This window comes from Littorina saxatilis, linkage group LG11 (assembly GCF_037325665.1).
Source record: "Littorina saxatilis isolate snail1 linkage group LG11, US_GU_Lsax_2.0, whole genome shotgun sequence".
In the NCBI taxonomy this organism is placed as follows: domain Eukaryota; kingdom Metazoa; phylum Mollusca; class Gastropoda; order Littorinimorpha; family Littorinidae; genus Littorina; species Littorina saxatilis.
Window position 1 is genome coordinate 18,842,745 of NC_090255.1, and position 17,500 is coordinate 18,860,244.

At 40.7% G+C, this 17,500-nt stretch overlaps 2 protein-coding genes across 2 annotated transcripts in view; both read right to left on the reverse strand.

Annotated features, from left to right (window-relative positions):
* Positions 1–16,852, reverse strand: part of LOC138979939 (uncharacterized) — a 22,837-nt gene extending 5,985 nt beyond the window's left edge. Inside the window, exons 1-2 of the mRNA XM_070352708.1 lie at positions 13,500–16,852; positions 12,741–12,964 (exon numbers count right to left, since the gene is read on the reverse strand). Coding sequence (XP_070208809.1) covers positions 12,741–12,964; positions 13,500–15,204 — 1,929 coding nt within the window. The 5' untranslated portion in view covers positions 15,205–16,852. The remainder of the gene's footprint in view (positions 1–12,740; positions 12,965–13,499) is intronic.
* LOC138979495 (autotransporter adhesin BadA-like) overlaps positions 15,231–17,500 on the reverse strand; it is a 5,852-nt gene continuing 3,582 nt past the window's right edge. Inside the window, exons 3-6 of the mRNA XM_070352206.1 lie at positions 17,328–17,500; positions 16,555–16,854; positions 15,499–16,362; positions 15,231–15,257 (exon numbers count right to left, since the gene is read on the reverse strand). The exon at positions 17,328–17,500 is cut by the window's right edge and continues 1,230 nt beyond it. Of these exons, the coding sequence (XP_070208307.1) occupies positions 15,231–15,257; positions 15,499–16,362; positions 16,555–16,854; positions 17,328–17,500 (1,364 nt within the window). The remainder of the gene's footprint in view (positions 15,258–15,498; positions 16,363–16,554; positions 16,855–17,327) is intronic.

Consider the following 17,500-nt stretch of genomic DNA (forward strand, 5'->3'; position numbering starts at 1 on the left):
CATTTTTTTGTCTGGTCCGGTTGTTTCTCCTTAACTGTTCCGGGTTTGGCGACTTTCCCTTAATTACATGCATAAATAAATAAAATCACCTGTGCACAAGTTCTCATTTGTAGAAATTATGCAATGAATTAATAAATATTTAGATGGAAAAAGGACCAGAGGATAAAACAAGTCGCGTAAGGCGAAAATACAATATTTAGTCAAGTAGCTGCCATTTTTCAGCAAGACCGTATACTCGTAGCATCGTCAGTCCACCGCTCATGGCAAAGGCAGTGAAATTGACAAGAAGAGCGGGGTAGTAGTTGCGCTAAGAAGGATAGCACGCTTTTCTGTACCTCTCTTTGTTTTAACTTTCTGAGCGTGTTTTTAATCCAAACATATCATATTTATATGTTTTTGGAATCAGGAACCGACAAGGAATAAGATGAAAGTGTTTTTAAATTGATTTGGACAATTTAATTTTGATAATAATTTTTATATATTTAATTTTCAGAGCTTGTTTTTAATCCGAATATAACATATTTATATGTTTTTGGAATCAGCAAATGATGGAGAATAAGATAAACGTAAATTTGGATCGTTTTATAAATTTTTATTTTTTTTTACAATTTTCCGATTTTTAATGACCAAAGTCATTAATTAATTTTTAAGCCACCAAGCTGAAATGCAATACCGAACCCCGGGCTTCGTCGAAGATTACTTGACCAAAATTTCAACCAATTTGGTTGAAAAATGAGGGCGTGACAGTGCCGCCTCAACTTTCACGAAAAGCCGGATATGACGTCATCAAAGACATTTATCAAAAAAATGAAAAAAACGTATGGGGATTTCATACCCAGGAACTCTCATGTCAAATTTCATAAAGATCGGTCCAGTAGTTTAGTCTGAATCGCTCTACACACACACACAGACAGACAGACACACACACACACACACACACACACACACACACACATACACCACGACCCTCGTCTCGATTCCCCCCTCTACGTTAAAATATTTAGTCAAAACTTGACTAAATATAAAAACAAACATATAAATTACATAATTAATTACATGCATAAAAGTAATTAGAATCACCTGTGCACAAGTTCTAATTCGTAGAAATTATGCAATGAATGAAGAAATATTTAGATAGAAAAAGAACCAGACGACTGGAGAATAAAAAAAATAAACATATAAATCAATAAGTAATTACATAGATAAGTAAATAGAAGGATGATTAATAGATGGATGGATACATACGTGAATGAATAATTGGGTGAATAAATAATCACAGAAGGAAGCAAATGAACTACTAAATAACTCAAAGAACATATATATGGATAACAACAACAAAAAAAGAGAAAAAAAATGAATGAATGAATGATATTTTTTTGTAAAGGTAGACAAACAAACAAACATGAGAACAGGCTTTTGTTTTTATTGTTTACATAATTTTGAAATGTATCGAATATGGGATATGTGAATGTACGTTGTATTGTGTTTTGTTTGTCGTTTTTACATTTAGTCAAGTTTTGACTAAATGTTTTAACGTAGAGGGAGGAATCGAGACGAGGGTCGTGGTGTATGTGTGTGTGTGTGTGTGTGTGTGTGTGTGTGTGTGTGTGTGTCTGTGTGTGTGTAGAGCGATTCAGAGTAAACTACTGGACCGATCTTCATGAAATTTGACATTAGAGATCCTGAGTATGGTACCTCCAGACATTTTTTTCTCATGTTTTTGATAAATGTTTTTGATGACGTCATATCCGGCTTTTCGTGAAAGTTGAGGCGGCACTGTCACGCTCTCATTTTTCAACCAAATTGGTTGACATTTTGGTCAAGTAATCTTCGACGAAGCCCGGACTTTGGTATTGCATTTCAGCTTGGAGGCTTAACAATTAATTAATGAGTTTGCTCATTAAAGTTGTCATTAAAATCGATTTTTTTTTTCAAACAGATTCAAACTTGATTGCATCGTATTCTTCATCACATTCTGAATCTAAACATATATACATATGTCATGTTTACTCTTAAAATGTGATCACAATTAACGAAAATAGATTAATTAGTCTTACGATTAAAATTTAAGAAATCTTATTCTTTATCATTTCCTGATTCCAAAAACATATAGATATGATAGGTTGTATTCAAAACAAGCTCAGAAAGTTAACAAGAATACAGAAAAGCGCGCTTTCCTGCTTAGCACAATACGCTACCCCGCTAATCTGGCGTGTCAATATCACTACGTTTTGCACGTGGAAGGTGAGCGATTTCCTTCACGCGGGGATTGACGAAGCTGTACTGTCTTGGTGAAAAAATACAGTGCGTTCAGTTTCATTCCGTGAGTTCGACAGCTTGACTAAATGTAGTAATTTCGCCTTACGCGACTTGTTTTGTTACATTTAGTCAAGTTTTGACTAAATGTTAACATAGAGGGGGAATCGAGACGAGGGTCGTGGTGTATGTGTGTGTGTGTGTGTGTGTGTGTGTGTGTGTGTGTGTGTGTGTGTGTGTGTGTGTGTGTGTGTGTGTGTGTGTGTCTGTCTGTCTGTCTGTCTGTCTGTCTGTGCGTGTGTGTGTGTGTGTAGAGCGATTCAGACCAAACTACTGGACATGAAATTTGACATGAGAGTTCCTGGGAATGATATCGCCGGATATTTGTTTATTTTTTTCGATAAATACTTTTGATGACGTCATATCCGGCTTTTTGTAAAAGTAGAGGCGGCACTGTCACACCCTCATTTTTCAATTAAATTGATTGAAATTTTGGCGAACTAATCTTCGACAAAGGCCGGGGTTTGGTATTGCATTTCAGCTTGGTGGCTTAAAAACTAATGAGTGACTTTGGTCATTAAAAATGGGAAACTAGTAATTAAAATTATTTTTTCTATTAAACGATCCAAAAACAATTTCATCTTATTTTTCGTCATTTTCTGATTCCAAAAACATATACATATGTTATATTTGGTTTAAAAACAAGCTCTGAAAATTAAAAATATAAAAATTATTATCAAAATTAAATTTCCGAAATCGATTTAAAAACAATTGCATCTTATTCCTTGTCGGTTCCTGATTCCAAAAACATATAGATATGATATGTTTGGATTAAAAACACGTTCACAGAGTTAAAAAGAATAGAAATATAGAAAAGCGTGCTATCCTCCTCAGCGCAACCGCTAGTACCGCGCTTTTCTGGATTGTTAATTTCACTGCCTTTGCCACGAGCGGTGGACAGACGATGCTGCGAGTGTACGGTCTTGCGGCAAAAATGCAATTCGTTCATTTTTACATTTAGTCAAGTTTTGACTAAATGTTTTAACATAGAGGGGGGAATCGAGACGAGGGTCGTGGTGTATGTTTCAGACTAAACTACTGGACCGATCTTTATGAAATTTGACATGAGAGTTCCTGGGTATGATATCCTCAGACATTGTTCATTTTTTTTATAAATGTCTTTGATGACGTCATATCCGGCTTTTCGTGAAAGTTGAGGCGGCACTGTCACGCTCTCATTTTTCAACCAAATTGGTTGACATTTTGGTCAAGTAATCTCCGACAAAGCCCGGACTTCGGTATTGCATTTCAGCTTGATGGCTTAAAAATTAATTAATGACTTTGGTCATTAAAAATCTGAAAATTGTAAAAAAAAAAATTTTTTTATAAAACGATCCAAATTTACGTTCATCTTATTCTCCATCATTTTCTGATTTTAAAACCATATAAATATGTTATATTTGGATTAAAAACAAGCTCTAAAAATTAAAAATATAAAAATTATGATCAAAATTAAAATTTTGAAATCAATTTAAAAACACTTTCATCTTATTCCTTGTCGGTTCCTGATTCCAAAAACATATAGATATGATATGTTTGGATTGAAAACACGCTCAGAAAGTTAAAACGAAGAGAGGTACGTGCCACTGTGCCAAGAAACTGAACTGTCACCAGTCTTGCTTTATGGTACAAGTGTATGCGCACCCCAAATATCGGAACTGATGATACGTATAGTATGTGTACGTGCGCCGAGTGTGAGTGGATACGTGTGTGTGTTTGTGAGTGTGTGTGAGTGCCAGCGTGTGTACGTTTGTGTGTGTTTGTGGGGGTGGAGCGTGTGTGCGCGCACGCGCGTTTGTGTGCGTGTGTGCGTGGATGATTGGGTGGGGGTAGTGTTATGTGTGCGTGGGTATGTGTACGTGTGTGTATGTGTGTGTGTGTGTGTGTGTGTGTGTGTGTGTGTGTGTGTGTGTGTGTGTGTGTATGTCTGTGTGCGAGTGAGTTGTGTGTGTGTGTGTGTGTGCATGTGAACGACCGGGGGTAAGTGTCGTGTTTCGACGTATGCCCGCGTGCGAATCTTTTCATTGCTTTAAATACTTAGATTCGACTTTGCCGTGTCAAACCACTGTTAACATGTAATGTATCCAAAGCTTTGTCAACATCGTTGTAATACAAGTATGTATAGTCTTATAGTGAATGCATAATACTTTTGTTTATAATTATGTCTTCACCCTTGCCATGGTCACTTCGTTTTACCTTCTCATTTTTCATGATCGTACCGGCTACATCAATTTAACTTACACCACATCGTCCAACTCTTGTGTTAATACTTTAATACTTTAATACTCAAATGTACATAGCTGTGCCTAATTCAAATGCTACTCATATTTCACCCTGCTGTATAACACATGCAATATTGTGTATTTGACGTAGAATGTCTTCACAGCCATCCGTGTGACCTATTCACTTACCCGATAATCATATCACCTTCGTATCCATTTACTTTACTTTGTCTTGAAAACACATTTATTCTTTATTCTTCCTTACTCTCCTTCTTACTTGTGTTCTGTATAAAGTCATGCTCTGTTTCCCCAGAGGCTATGTGAGAGCTAGCCTCTGTCCCTTGTGCAGCCACTTTTCCCGTTGTTCGGCGTGGGGTAGAGTACCACCGTTTCGGCCCTGAATTTTAAGCATGTACTTCAGAGATGCCATTACCTAAATGCCTGTTGATTTTCTAACTTCCAGGGCTAGAATCGGTGGTTTCTGTTCCAAGGCGGCAACTCTCTCACAGAAAGTATTATTTTACAATGTTCTTGATGCTTGTATAGCAATAGCCATAGTTGTTAGAAGAGGAAATGGTGTGAACTTAGCTATTGTATTATGGTCTCTACACTTCGTCTATAGTTACAGTCCCAACGAATCGCGACAAAATAACTCTGAAAAGGACTCAGTAAATACTAGCAACCGTGAAGTACGCTCGATTCCTATAAGTACGCTGTTTTGTTTTGTAATATTAGTTTTTCTAGTCTTGAAACTGATGTTATGTGGGGACATTAATCCGAATCCGGGACCAGTTTCTCCGTTAGAAAAAGGTGAACTTATAGTAGCACACTTAAACACCAGAAGTTTGAGGAACAAACTTGATATTGTGGAAAGTGAAATTAGAGATTTTGACATAGTAACTTTATCTGAGACTTGGTTACCTGCTGGTAAGATGCAAGACCAATTTAATATTAATGGTTTCCATCCACTTGTGCGGAGAGACAGACCAGACGGAGCACACGGTGGTGTGGCAATATATGTTAAAGATTACTTATGCTGTAAAGAGAGAACAGATCTTTTGATTCCTAACCTTGAAGCCACATGGATCGCAACCAAATTGAATCAAGAAACTATATTGATAGGCTCGTTTTACCGGCCTCCTAGTGCCCCTGTTGCTTATTGGCAACTGATCGATTCTTCTATTAAACAAGTTATGGCCACCCCTCACAAATTCATAATTCTTGGTGATTTTAATTCCGATTTTAATGACAACCCACCAAAGCAACTCACAGACATTTTGTATCTGAATAGCTTAAAGCAACTAGTTACAAGTCCCACACGGATAACTGAAGATACGTCCACCTGTATCGACCTGATTATTACCCCAAGCACTGACATTGTTGATAAAGTAGAAGTTATTCCTCCCATTTGTAGTGATCACTCCGTACCAGTCGTTTATTTAAAGCATCATTTGAAGAAAAGATCACACTCAAAAAGAACAATTTTAGATTATAGCAAACTAGACGGTCAAAAGTTAATAGTTGAGTTACAGAAAATTGATTGGTCAAACATAGTGACTTTAGAAGATATTCATACCGCAGCTTCTCTTTTTTCGGAGCAGTTGTATTCGATCGTGAAAACCTGCTTGCCTGTCAAGGAAGTCACCATTCGGGAGGGAGACACACCCTGGATCACATCATATATTTTGAAATTAAAAGACCGAAAAAGATTTATTCATACTATTGCTGTGCATGTAGACACACCACAAGCTTGGGAACTCTTTCGTAAGATAAGGAACCAATACACAGATGCTATTCGAACGCGAAAGAAACAATATTTAGAGGAACTTGACCGGTCCGTATCTGATCCAAAGAAATTTGGTCAGAAGCAGTGGTGGAAGTTAGTTAACAGGTTTATGGCAAAGAAAGGCTCTGACCAAAACGAAATCCCGCCACTAACAGTTGATTGTAAAACCTATTTTGAAGACCAGGAAAAGGCTGAATTATTTAATATGTCTTTTGTTAAACAATCAGAAATAAACGACACAGACGATAATGTTCCCGATATAGATAATGCTGAGTTTTTTGTCGACGATATGGTCGTGACTTCTGAAGAAGTGAAAAGTGTAATAGAAAGTCTTGATACCTCTAAAGCTGTCGGGCCTGATAAGATTCTTATTGCAAGTTTACCTATAATAGCAGAACCTCTATCTATTTTATTTACAAGATCATTAAATGAGGGTGTATTTCCAAGCATATGGAAAACAGCACACATAACACCGATATTTAAAAAGGGGGATAAAGGAGACTGTTCAAATTATCGTCCCATCTCACTCTTAAGCTGCGTAGGTAAAGTCCTTGAAAAATGTGTTCAGAAACATGTGTTTGATTATTTTGTATCGAATAACATAATCACACCTTCCCAGTCTGGTTTTATTCCCGGTGACTCCACTGTGTACCAGTTAACATGCCTATATAACGACTTTTGCAAGTCACTCGACGACAGCATTACTGTCCAGGCAATCTTTTTCGACATTTCCAAAGCATTTGACAGAGTCTGGCACAAAGGTCTTTTGAGAAAGTTATTTGCACTAGGGATTCGAGGTCAGATGTTTAATTGGTTGCAAAACTATTTAACTGATCGAAAACAAGCAGTGGTGCTTAAAGGAAGTATGTCTAGCTACTTACCTGTGCAAACAGGCGTTCCACAAGGCTCTATTCTAGGACCTCTCCTTTTTCTGGTTTACATTAACGACATAGTTGATAACGTTGAATCCATTATTAAACTGTTTGCCGACGATACAAGTATGTATTTAAGCCTTGAAAATTCTCAGATGCGAACAGATATTTTTAACTCAGATCTTGAAAAAATCGACCAGTGGGCTAGTCAGTGGAAAGTTAAATTTAATCAAAGTAAAACAAAACTTCTGAATATAAGCAGGAAAAGAAATCCAGATTACATCCCTTTGAACTTCGGTGGCACAATTTTACAAGAAACTGAAAGTCATAAACATCTTGGTATTATTATTCAGAATAACGGTAAGTGGGAGTTACATATTAAATCTGTTATAGCAAAATGCCGTACGCTAGTAGCTTGCTTACGATCTTATAAATATAGACTAGGCAGAAAAGCTTTAGAAACAATGTATAAATCCTTCATATTGCCACATTTTGATTATGCTGATGTTCTCTGGGACAACTGCCCTAAGGAGTTAGCCACCGAGCTCGAAAGTATTCACTTAGATGCAATTCGAACCATTGTTGGAGCAGTCCGCGGTACAAGCCATCAAAAATTGTACGATGAGTCAGGCTTTATTTCATTACTAGAGAGGCGAAAACGTCATAAATTGATATTATTTCACAAGATCGTTCACCGCAAGGTGCCAAACTACTTATTAGCGATATTGCCACCATTGATATCAACTAATAACCCATATCACCGGCGCAGAACTCTAGACAGGAAAGTTCCATCGTTTAAAACTGAATTATATAGAAACTCATTTCTCCCATCTACTACACAACTCTGGAATTCTTTACCAGACTATATAAAACTTAGTGATTCCCTAAGTGAATTTAAGCACTTTTTGTCAAAAAACGATTTAAGTCCGCCGTGTTATTTTTATTCTGGAGATCGCATGTCACAAATAATTCACTGTAAGCTCAGGTTATATATAAGTGATCTCAATAACGATCTAGTGAGACGTCACGTTGCTACAGATGCATCTTGTGACTGTGGATTCCCGTCCGAATCCGTACAACACTTCATATTCGATTGTCCAAATTATCGCGAAGCACGTCAAGAAACTATACATACCCTCCCTAATCACACAATTCACCTCCCCCACCTTTTAAACGGAGACAGACAGTATTCTTTAGATTTGAACAGGAAATTTTTTTCCACCGTACACTCGTTCATTGAACGTTCAGGCCGCTTTGGGTAAGTCAGAATAAATGCTCTACAAGCCGGACAACAACTTAAACTTCTGCACATCTCCTACCCATCCCTCTTCTTTTATTCATCTTCTTTCCCTCCTTCCTTCCTTTACTGTCTTTCTTTATAATCATTATGCAACGTTCATTACGTTATTAATAGATTTGGTTTATTGAGACACATTTTTCACCCGTTACCGCCTTATGTTGTAATGTCATGCAGGAACACCACTATAAGCTTCTAGCTTGTTGCTGTTTCTGTGAACTTTGTATACATGTCATGATTGTAACCTTTGTTAAAATAAACTTATGTTTAAACCAAGAGAGGTACAGAAAAGCGTGCTATCCTTCTCAGCGCAACTACTACCCCGCTCTTCTTGTCAATTTCACTGCCTTTGCCATGAGCGGTGGACTGACGATGCTACGAGTATACGGTCTTGCTGCGTTGCATTGCGTTCAGTTTCATTCTGTGAGTTCGACAGCTACTTGACTAAATGTTGTATTTTCGGCTTACGCGACTTGTAATTCTGTGAGTTCGACTGAGCTTGACTAAATGTTGTATTTTCGCCTTACGCGACTTGTTTTTGCTTTTTTTGAAGATGCATCTAGCATAGTACCCGCTATTATGAGTTAGTCGTGTGACAGAGAGTTTTCTTGCACATGAAACTGTAGATGTCTCACGACGGCGTAGCCGAAGTGAGACAGCAGCAGTCGAGTGTGCAAGTAAAACTCTCTGTCACACGACTAACTCGTAATAGCGATTATATCTCACAGCATAGGCATAGAAAGACAGAAATGAGTTTTGGGGGACGAAATAACAGGCACACAGGTCGTGGGAAAGTCCACCCGAAATGTTCCACAGGGGAACTGGTTGTGTTTGTATTGTTTATTTTCTCACAGTGATGTAGTTGGTTTTCACAGTGTCGTTTTGAAAGATTATTTTCCGAATTTGGGGCACACTTTTGACTTTTGGTTCGTTTATCTCGTCGAAGTAATATTCGAGTGTTTCTAAATCAAAACCTTCCAACACCGCTGGTGCAGATTAGACCTGCCTGACTGCGTGCGTGTTAGAGCTGAAGACGAAGCCTCAATCGCCAAAGCGTCACCTATCTGTAGGTCCTGATCATCGGATGTACGTTGATACGTGGTGAGATCCGCACGGAACTGTCTATGCAACGTTTCCCAGTCACAGGTGTAAGGTTCGATCTTTTCTTTGAAATTTCGTCCTCTGTGTACGTAGCAAAGCGTTTCGCCATTTTCGGTTTTCGTTGCAGACGACGATAGTGAAAGTAGTACCTATGTGAGAAAATAAACAATACAAACAGAACCAGTTCCCCTGTGGAACATTTTGGGTGGACTTTCCCACGACCTGACCTACAAAAATCCTCCGTGTTCGTTCGCGCTTTGCATTCAATCTGTGTTAGTGCGCGTGGGTGTTTGTGTGTTTAGTTTTAGTTGGTATGTGCTGTTTGGTTCAAAATAAGTGTATCTTTTTTCATTGAAAGATTCAGAAACGTTGGTTGATACTTTGTTGAATGCATTCAACCAGAAAAGACACGAAACGCGTTGAATCTATTTTCTGCGCGCATGCGTGTGGTGGGTATGTGTAAAAGGGCAATTGTGTTTTTCAGTCTTGTTTTGTGCCTGTTATTTTGTCCCCCAAAACTCATTTCTGTCTTTCTATGTCTATGCTGTGAGACATAATCGCTGTTACGAGTTAGTCGTGTGACATAGAGTTTTCTTGCACACTCGACTGCTGCTGTCTCACTTCGGCTACGCCGTCGTGAGATGAGTCTCGTGTGCAAGAAAACTCTCTGTCACACGACTAACTCGTAATAGCCTGTAATGTCTGATGTTGTTTGATGTTGTTGTCTGATGTTGTTGTAATGTTATATATGTACATAAAAGAAGTGAAAACATGTTGACAAACTATTTAAAAAAATGAACGTTTTACCATCAATCAATCAATAAATCAATCAAACAATACGATTGACTTTCTACATCGTATTTGTGCTCGGTTAGCCACCTATTTGACAAAGTCAGGGTGTGTCGCTTTGTTTTTATATTTAGTCAAGTTTTGACTAAATATTTTAACATCGAGGGGAATCGAAACGAGGGTCGTGGTGTATGTGCGTGTGTGTGTGTGTGTGTGTGTCTGTGTGTCTGTGTGTGTGTGTGTGTAGAGCGATTCAGACTAAACTACTGGACCGATCTTTATGAAATTTGACATGAGAGTTCCTGGGTATGAAATCCCCATACGTTTTTTTCATTTTTTTGATAAATGTCTTTGATGACGTCATATCCGGCTTTTCGTGAAAGTTGAGGCGGCACTGTCACGCCCTCATTTTTCAACCAAATTGGTTCAAATTTTGGTCAAGTATTCTTCGACGAAGCCCGGGGTTCGGTATTGCATTTCAGCTTGGTGGCTTAAAAATTAATTAATGACTTTGGTCATTAAAAATCGGAAAATTGTAAAAAAAAAATAAAAATTTATAAAACGATCCAAATTTACGTTTATCTTATTCTCCATCATTTGCTGATTCCAAAAACATATAAATATATTATATTCGGATTAAAAACAAGCTCTGAAAATTAAATATATAAAAATTATTATCAAAATTAAATGGTCCAAATCAATTTAAAAACACTTTCATCTTATTCCTTGTCGGTTCCTGATTCCAAAAACATATAGATATGATATGTTTGGATTAAAAACACGCTCAGAAAGTTAAAACAAACAGAGGTACAGAAAAGCGTGCTATCCTTCTTAGCGCAACTACTACCCCGCTCTTCTTGTCAATTTCACTGCCTTTCCCATGAGCGGTGGACTGACGATGCTACGAGTATACGGTCTTGCTGAAAAATGGCAGCTACTTGACTAAATATTGTATTTTCGCCTTACGCGACTTGTTTCAGCATACAGTCAACAAACTAAAGGGAGACAAACCAAGCGGAGTACAGTTCATTTTTAACTGGATCGTTTCCCTTGTAACCAAAACTGGCTGAAAGGAATTCAATCAATAACAAAGCACGTAAGTGACAGCTACTTCGGTGTGGGAGCGAACATAAAGCTCTTTATTGATATGGTCTTTTTGAGTTGATTTGGTAAATGATTCTTGGTTGTTGGTTGGCGCTTGGTAGGTAGGTTTATTGGAGGCCGACATCTATTGTGTATGACAACAATGGGTTATCTAAGGCGGGGACATGCCTTCCACTTACGCATAATTATTACCAAAAGACAAATTCCGAAAATAACTCTGTCGGGGTTGCATGGGTTGTGAAAGAGTGAATACCCTTGATTTTACTTGGACAAACATTGGAGGGGCCAATCACTAGCGAGGGGTGTGTCGGACACACATTGGAGGGCCAATCACTAGCGAGGGGTGTGTCGGACACACATTGGAGGGCCAATCACTAGCGAGGGGTGTGTCGGACACACACTGGAGGGGCCAATCACTAGCGAGGAGTGTGTCGGACACACACTGGAGGGGCCAATCACTAGCGAGGGGTGTGTCGGACACACATTGGAGGGGCCAATCACTAGCGAGGGGTGTGTCGGACACACATTGGAGGGCCAATCACTAGCGAGGGGTGTGTCGGACACACATTGGAGGGCCAATCACTAGCGTGGGGTGTGTCGGACACACATTGGAGGGGCCAATCACTAGCGAGGGGTGTGTCGGACACACATTGGAGGGGCCAATCACTAGCGAGGGGTGTGTCGGACACACATTGGAGGGCCAATCACTAGCGAGGGGTGTGTCCGAAACATGTGGACAGGAGCACGTGTGAATTTCTTTGTCCGAGAAGAGCAAGGGTATTCACTCTTTCACAACCCATGCAACCCCGACAGAGTTAATTGCGAAAATCGTTTATTGTCAACATGTAGCGCACATATGGAGGGAAGCCATCGAACGTGTTCCTTGGTCCGAAACAGATGGACTGCTAACGTTAAAAAAAAATTTTTTAAATTTAATCTCCTTCCTTCCAGATCAAGTTTCTGAAGGCATATTGGTTTGAGGACAGGTAGCACAGAAACATGATGTTGGATGCGGGGGGGGGGGGGGGGGGGTTGGCGAGCCGAATGCAGCAAGCAGAGGCAACAGCAGTAACAACGACTGAGACAACGACAGTGACAACGACTGACACAACGCAGCAACCAATCATGGACCAGTATTATGGAATTGTTTCACCAACTTGATGTCAACCAATCATCTCACACTGCCGTTGTCAATGCCTTCCGGTCGTTGGTCGTTGTGACTTGGGGGAGGGGGGGGGGGGTGAGAAACATACCGTCCATCCTCCTCCTGCGGTGTCCATGTCACAGTAGACTCGAAGCCGCTGCCCTTCGTCAGGATTGATGATGTAATTACCGCTCGGGCCTGTAGCCTGACTGCAGTCTTGAGACGTCGTGTTTTCCACCGTTGTTTTAGTCTTTTGCACAGCTTTTTCAGTCTTCTCTACTTCTTTTTCAGTCTTCTCTACTTTTTTTTCAGTCTTTTCCACTTCGCGTTCCACTGTGTTTTGTTTTTAAATAAAACAAAAAGTCAAGGTTGGCATCGAACATGTAAGTAAAAAGTGCTATGGAACATGAATCGAAATAAAATGAATGATGTCACGGGAAATTTTAAGTAAAGTGATGCCATTACTGGTATAAGAAATGAAACCGTTATATTATTGATAAACAAGCAAACAAACGAAAGAATACAAACGAAATATTGCAACTTTGGCAACCAAACTATTCATTTCAATAAAAACTAAACCCTTTATTCAATTGAAACATTCGTTACTGTCACTGAAATTGAAACCGAATTAAATTTGCAAAAGTCATTGCAACTGAAACAAAACAAAGTGCTTTATATGTCTTAGAACTCTTATTGAAATCATTCATTTAAATAAAAAAAAGAAACCCTTTATGCAACTAAAACATTCGTTACTGCCACTGAAATTGAAACCGAATTAAATTTGCAAATGTCATTGCAATTGAAACGAAACAAAGTGCTTTATACTTCTTACCTAAATTAAGATGAAATAATTATCTCTGTTACTCACCATCAAGGAACTTCTCCACCAAAGTTTTCAAGTCCTTGTTTTCCTTCTTGACCGCTGCTTCAATATCATGCCTCAGAGCCACCTGTCCTTGCTTAATAGATTTTTCAGTGTCGGAAATTCGCGAAACAATTTGTGTCCTCGAGGCCTTTTCTGCTCCGATGATTGAACTTTCGCCCTTGCGTATGTCTGTCTCGAGTGACTGGCTGCTGTTGGTTATGCCAATGCGAATAGACTGTTCGCTCCCATCAATGTCTCTCATGATAGACTTTACACCCGCTTCGACACCTGTTTCAATAGATTGTTGTCCCTTTACGAGCTTCTGTTCCCCACTGGCAATGTTTTGTTTGACCTCTTTCTTAATGGTGTTCTGTCCGACAACGATCACTGCTTCTCCTCTTGTGATTTCCGATTTGACTTCTTGTTTGAGGGAGGACTGTCCCTGGACTATGGAACTCTCGCCTTTCCTGATATCCTCCCTGACTTCTTGTTTGATAGAAGTCTGCCCTGTCTCGATGGCTTGTTGTCCCTTTGCTATGTCCCGACTGACTTCTTTCTTGATGGAGGTTTGGCCAGCAACAATGGACTTCTCTCCCTTGTTTATGTCGATTTTGACTTCCTTTTTAATGGACGACTGGCCTTGAATTATGGAGCTCTCGCCCTGTGAGATGTCTTTCTTCACTTCTTTCTTGATCAAAGTCTGTCCTGTGACAATAGCTTGTTCGCCACCAGCAATGTCTTCCTCCACTTCTTTCTTGATGCCTTCTTGTCCACCAACGATGGATTGTTCGCCCTGTGAAATGTCTTTTTCCACTTCTTTCACGACCTTGTCTTGTCCTTTGGCTATCGACTGTTCTCCTTGGGTGATGTCTTGTTTGACTTCAGTTTTGATAGAGGACTGTCCCTGCACGATAGAATTTTCGCCTTGGGCTATGTCTTGTTCCACTTCGGTTTTGATGGACTCTTGTCCTGAAACAATGGACTGTTCCCCGCTGGTGATGTCCTTTCGCACTTCTTGTTTTACAGTCTCTTGGCCTGTGATGATGGCTGTATCGCCTTCCTGGATGTTTTGCTTTATTTCTGTCTTGACGGTTTCTTGGCCGGCCACGATAGACTGGTCGCTAGATGTCAGTTCCTTTTTGACTTCTTTTTTGATTGAAGACTGTCCCTTAACTATAGAACTCTCGCTTTTTGTGATGTCTTGTTCAACTTCTTGTTTGATGTCTGTTTGGCCAGTGACAATGGACTGTTCTCCGCTAGTGATCTCCTCCGTGAGTTCAGTTTTGATGGCCGACTGGCCGCCTACGATGGACTGTTCACCCGTGGCGATGTCGTCTTTTACTTCCTGCTTGATGCCTTCCTGGCCAACAACAATAGACTGCTCTCCCGTAGCGATGTCTTGTTCTACTTCCTTGACCACGTTGTCTTGACCCTGAACGATGGCTGTCTCTCCCTGGCTGATGTCCTGCTTGACCTCTGTCTTGATGGACGTCTGTCCCACAACGATCGTCTGCTCGCCTTGGGTTATGTCTTGCTTCACTTCTTGCTTGATGGACGACTGTCCTTGGACTATGGACGATTCGCCTTTAGTGATTTCTTTCTGCACCTCTTTCTTGATAGAGGTTTGGCCCTTTTTTATGGAATTTTCGCTGCTATTTATATCCTTCCCGACTTCCTTTTTGACCGACTCTTGACCTCCGACGATCATTTGCTCTCCTTTCGTGATGTCGTCTTTCACTTCTTGCTTGATGGAAGACTGGCCTTCAACGATGGATGACTCCCCTTTCGTGATGTCCTCCTTAACTTCTTGTTTAATGGAGGACTGGCCTTCAACAATTGACGACTCGCCCTTCGTGATGTCATCTTTGACTTCTTTTTTGATTCCTTCTTGACCGACTACAATGGATTGCTCTCCGCTCGCTATGTCTTGTGCAACTTCGGTTTTGATGCCCTCCTGCCCTTGGACGATTGACTGTTCGCCTTGTGTGATGTCTTGTCTTACCTCGGTTTTGATGGACGACTGGCCTGCAACGATGGACGTTTCACCTTGAGCTATGTCTTTCTTGACTTCCTTTTTAATGGATGTTTGGCCAATGGCGATCGACTGTTCGCCGCTCGCAATATCAGATTTGACCTCTTCCTTGATGGACGACTGGCCCGAAACAATGGACTGCTCTCCGCTGTTGATATCTTGTTCAACTTCTCTTACGACCGTCTCCTGGCCTTGAACAATTGCTTGTTCTCCTGAAGCGATGTCCTGTTTGACTTCCGTTTTGATGGATGACTGTCCTTGTACAATAGACTGTTCGCCGCTAGCAATGTCAGTCTTAACTTCTTTTTTGATCGACGACTGGCCCTTAACAATTGACTTTTCACCTGAGGTTATGTCTTTCTTGACTTCGGTTTTGATAGAAGATTGACCTTCCACGATAGACGTTTCGCCCTGGGCAATGTCCTGTTTCACTTCCTGCTTAATGGACGACTGGCCTGAAACTATCGACTGTTCGCCGGTGGCAATGTCCTGTTTCACTTCGGTTTTGATGGATGTTTGTCCCTGCACGATAGACTGTTCGCCCTGTGTTATGTCCTTTTTCACCTCAGTTTTGACGGAAGACTGGCCCTGGACAATGGATTTCTCGCCGAGAGCAATGTCAGTTGCGACCTCGGTTTTGATGGAGTCTTGGCCGGTTACAATGGCTCGTTCACCCTGAGAGATGTCCTTTTTGACCTCTTCTTTGACCCCTTCTTGTCCTTGGACAATGGATTGTTCCCCTTGGGCGATGTCTTGTTTGACCTCAGTTTTGATAGACGCTTGCCCACCAACAATGGACTGCTCGCCTTGGGTAATGTCCTCCTTCACCTCACTCTTGATCGAGGACTACCCTTGAACTATAGACTGCTCTCCGGTCGCAATGTCTTGCTTAACTTCTTGTTTGATTCCAGTCTGTCCTTTGACAATTGCTTTCTCCCCTTGAGTGATGTCTTTCTGCACTTCTTTCTTGATGGAAGACTGGCCTGTGACGATGGATTGTTCCCCTTGCGCAATGTCTTGCCTCACTTCGGTTTTGATGGAAGACTGGCCTTGAACAATGGACTGTTCTCCCTGTGTGATGTCTTTCTTGACCTCCTGTTTAATAGAAGACTGGCCTGTCACGATGGACTGTTCTCCGCTTGCGATGTCTTGCTTCACTTCTTGCTTGATTCCTGCTTGACCCGTCACGATAGATTGTTCGCCCTTTGTGATATCGTCTTGCACTTCATCCACGATGGTTGCTTGACCCGAAACAATAGTCTGTTCTCCTTGGGCGATGTCTTTCTCCACTTTGTCCTTGATCGTCTTCTGTCCCCGGACAATGGACTGTGGGCGGGGATATAGCTCAGTTGGTAGCGCGCTGGATTTGTATTCAGTTGGCTGCTGTCAGCGCGAGTTCGATCCCAGGTTCGGCGGACATTTATTTCACAGAGTCAACTTTGTGTGCAGACTCTCTTCGGTGTCCGAACCACCCCCCGTGTATATTACATTGGGTGTGCACGTTAAAGATCCCACGATTGACAAAAGGGTCTTTCCTGGCAAAATTGCTCAGGCACAGTTAATAATTGTCTACCATACCCGTGTGACTTGGAATAAGGCCGTGAAAGGTAAATATGCGCCGACATGGCTGCAATCTACTGGCCGTATAAAATTTCATCTCACACGGCATTACTGCAGAGCGCCTAGAACTGTACCCACGGAATATGCGCGATATAAGCGTCATTGATTGATTGATTGATTGATTCTCCTTCTGCGATGTCCTTTTTCACGCCTTGTTTGATGGAGGTTTGGCCTCGTACAATGGACTGTTCGCCTTCTGCGATGTCCTTTTTCACGCCTTGTTTGATGGAGGTTTGGCCTCGTACAATGGACTGTTCGCCTTCTGCGATGTCCTTTTTCACGCCTTGTTTGATGGAGGTTTGGCCTCGTACAATGGACTGTTCTCCTTCTGCGATGTCCTTTTTCACGCCTT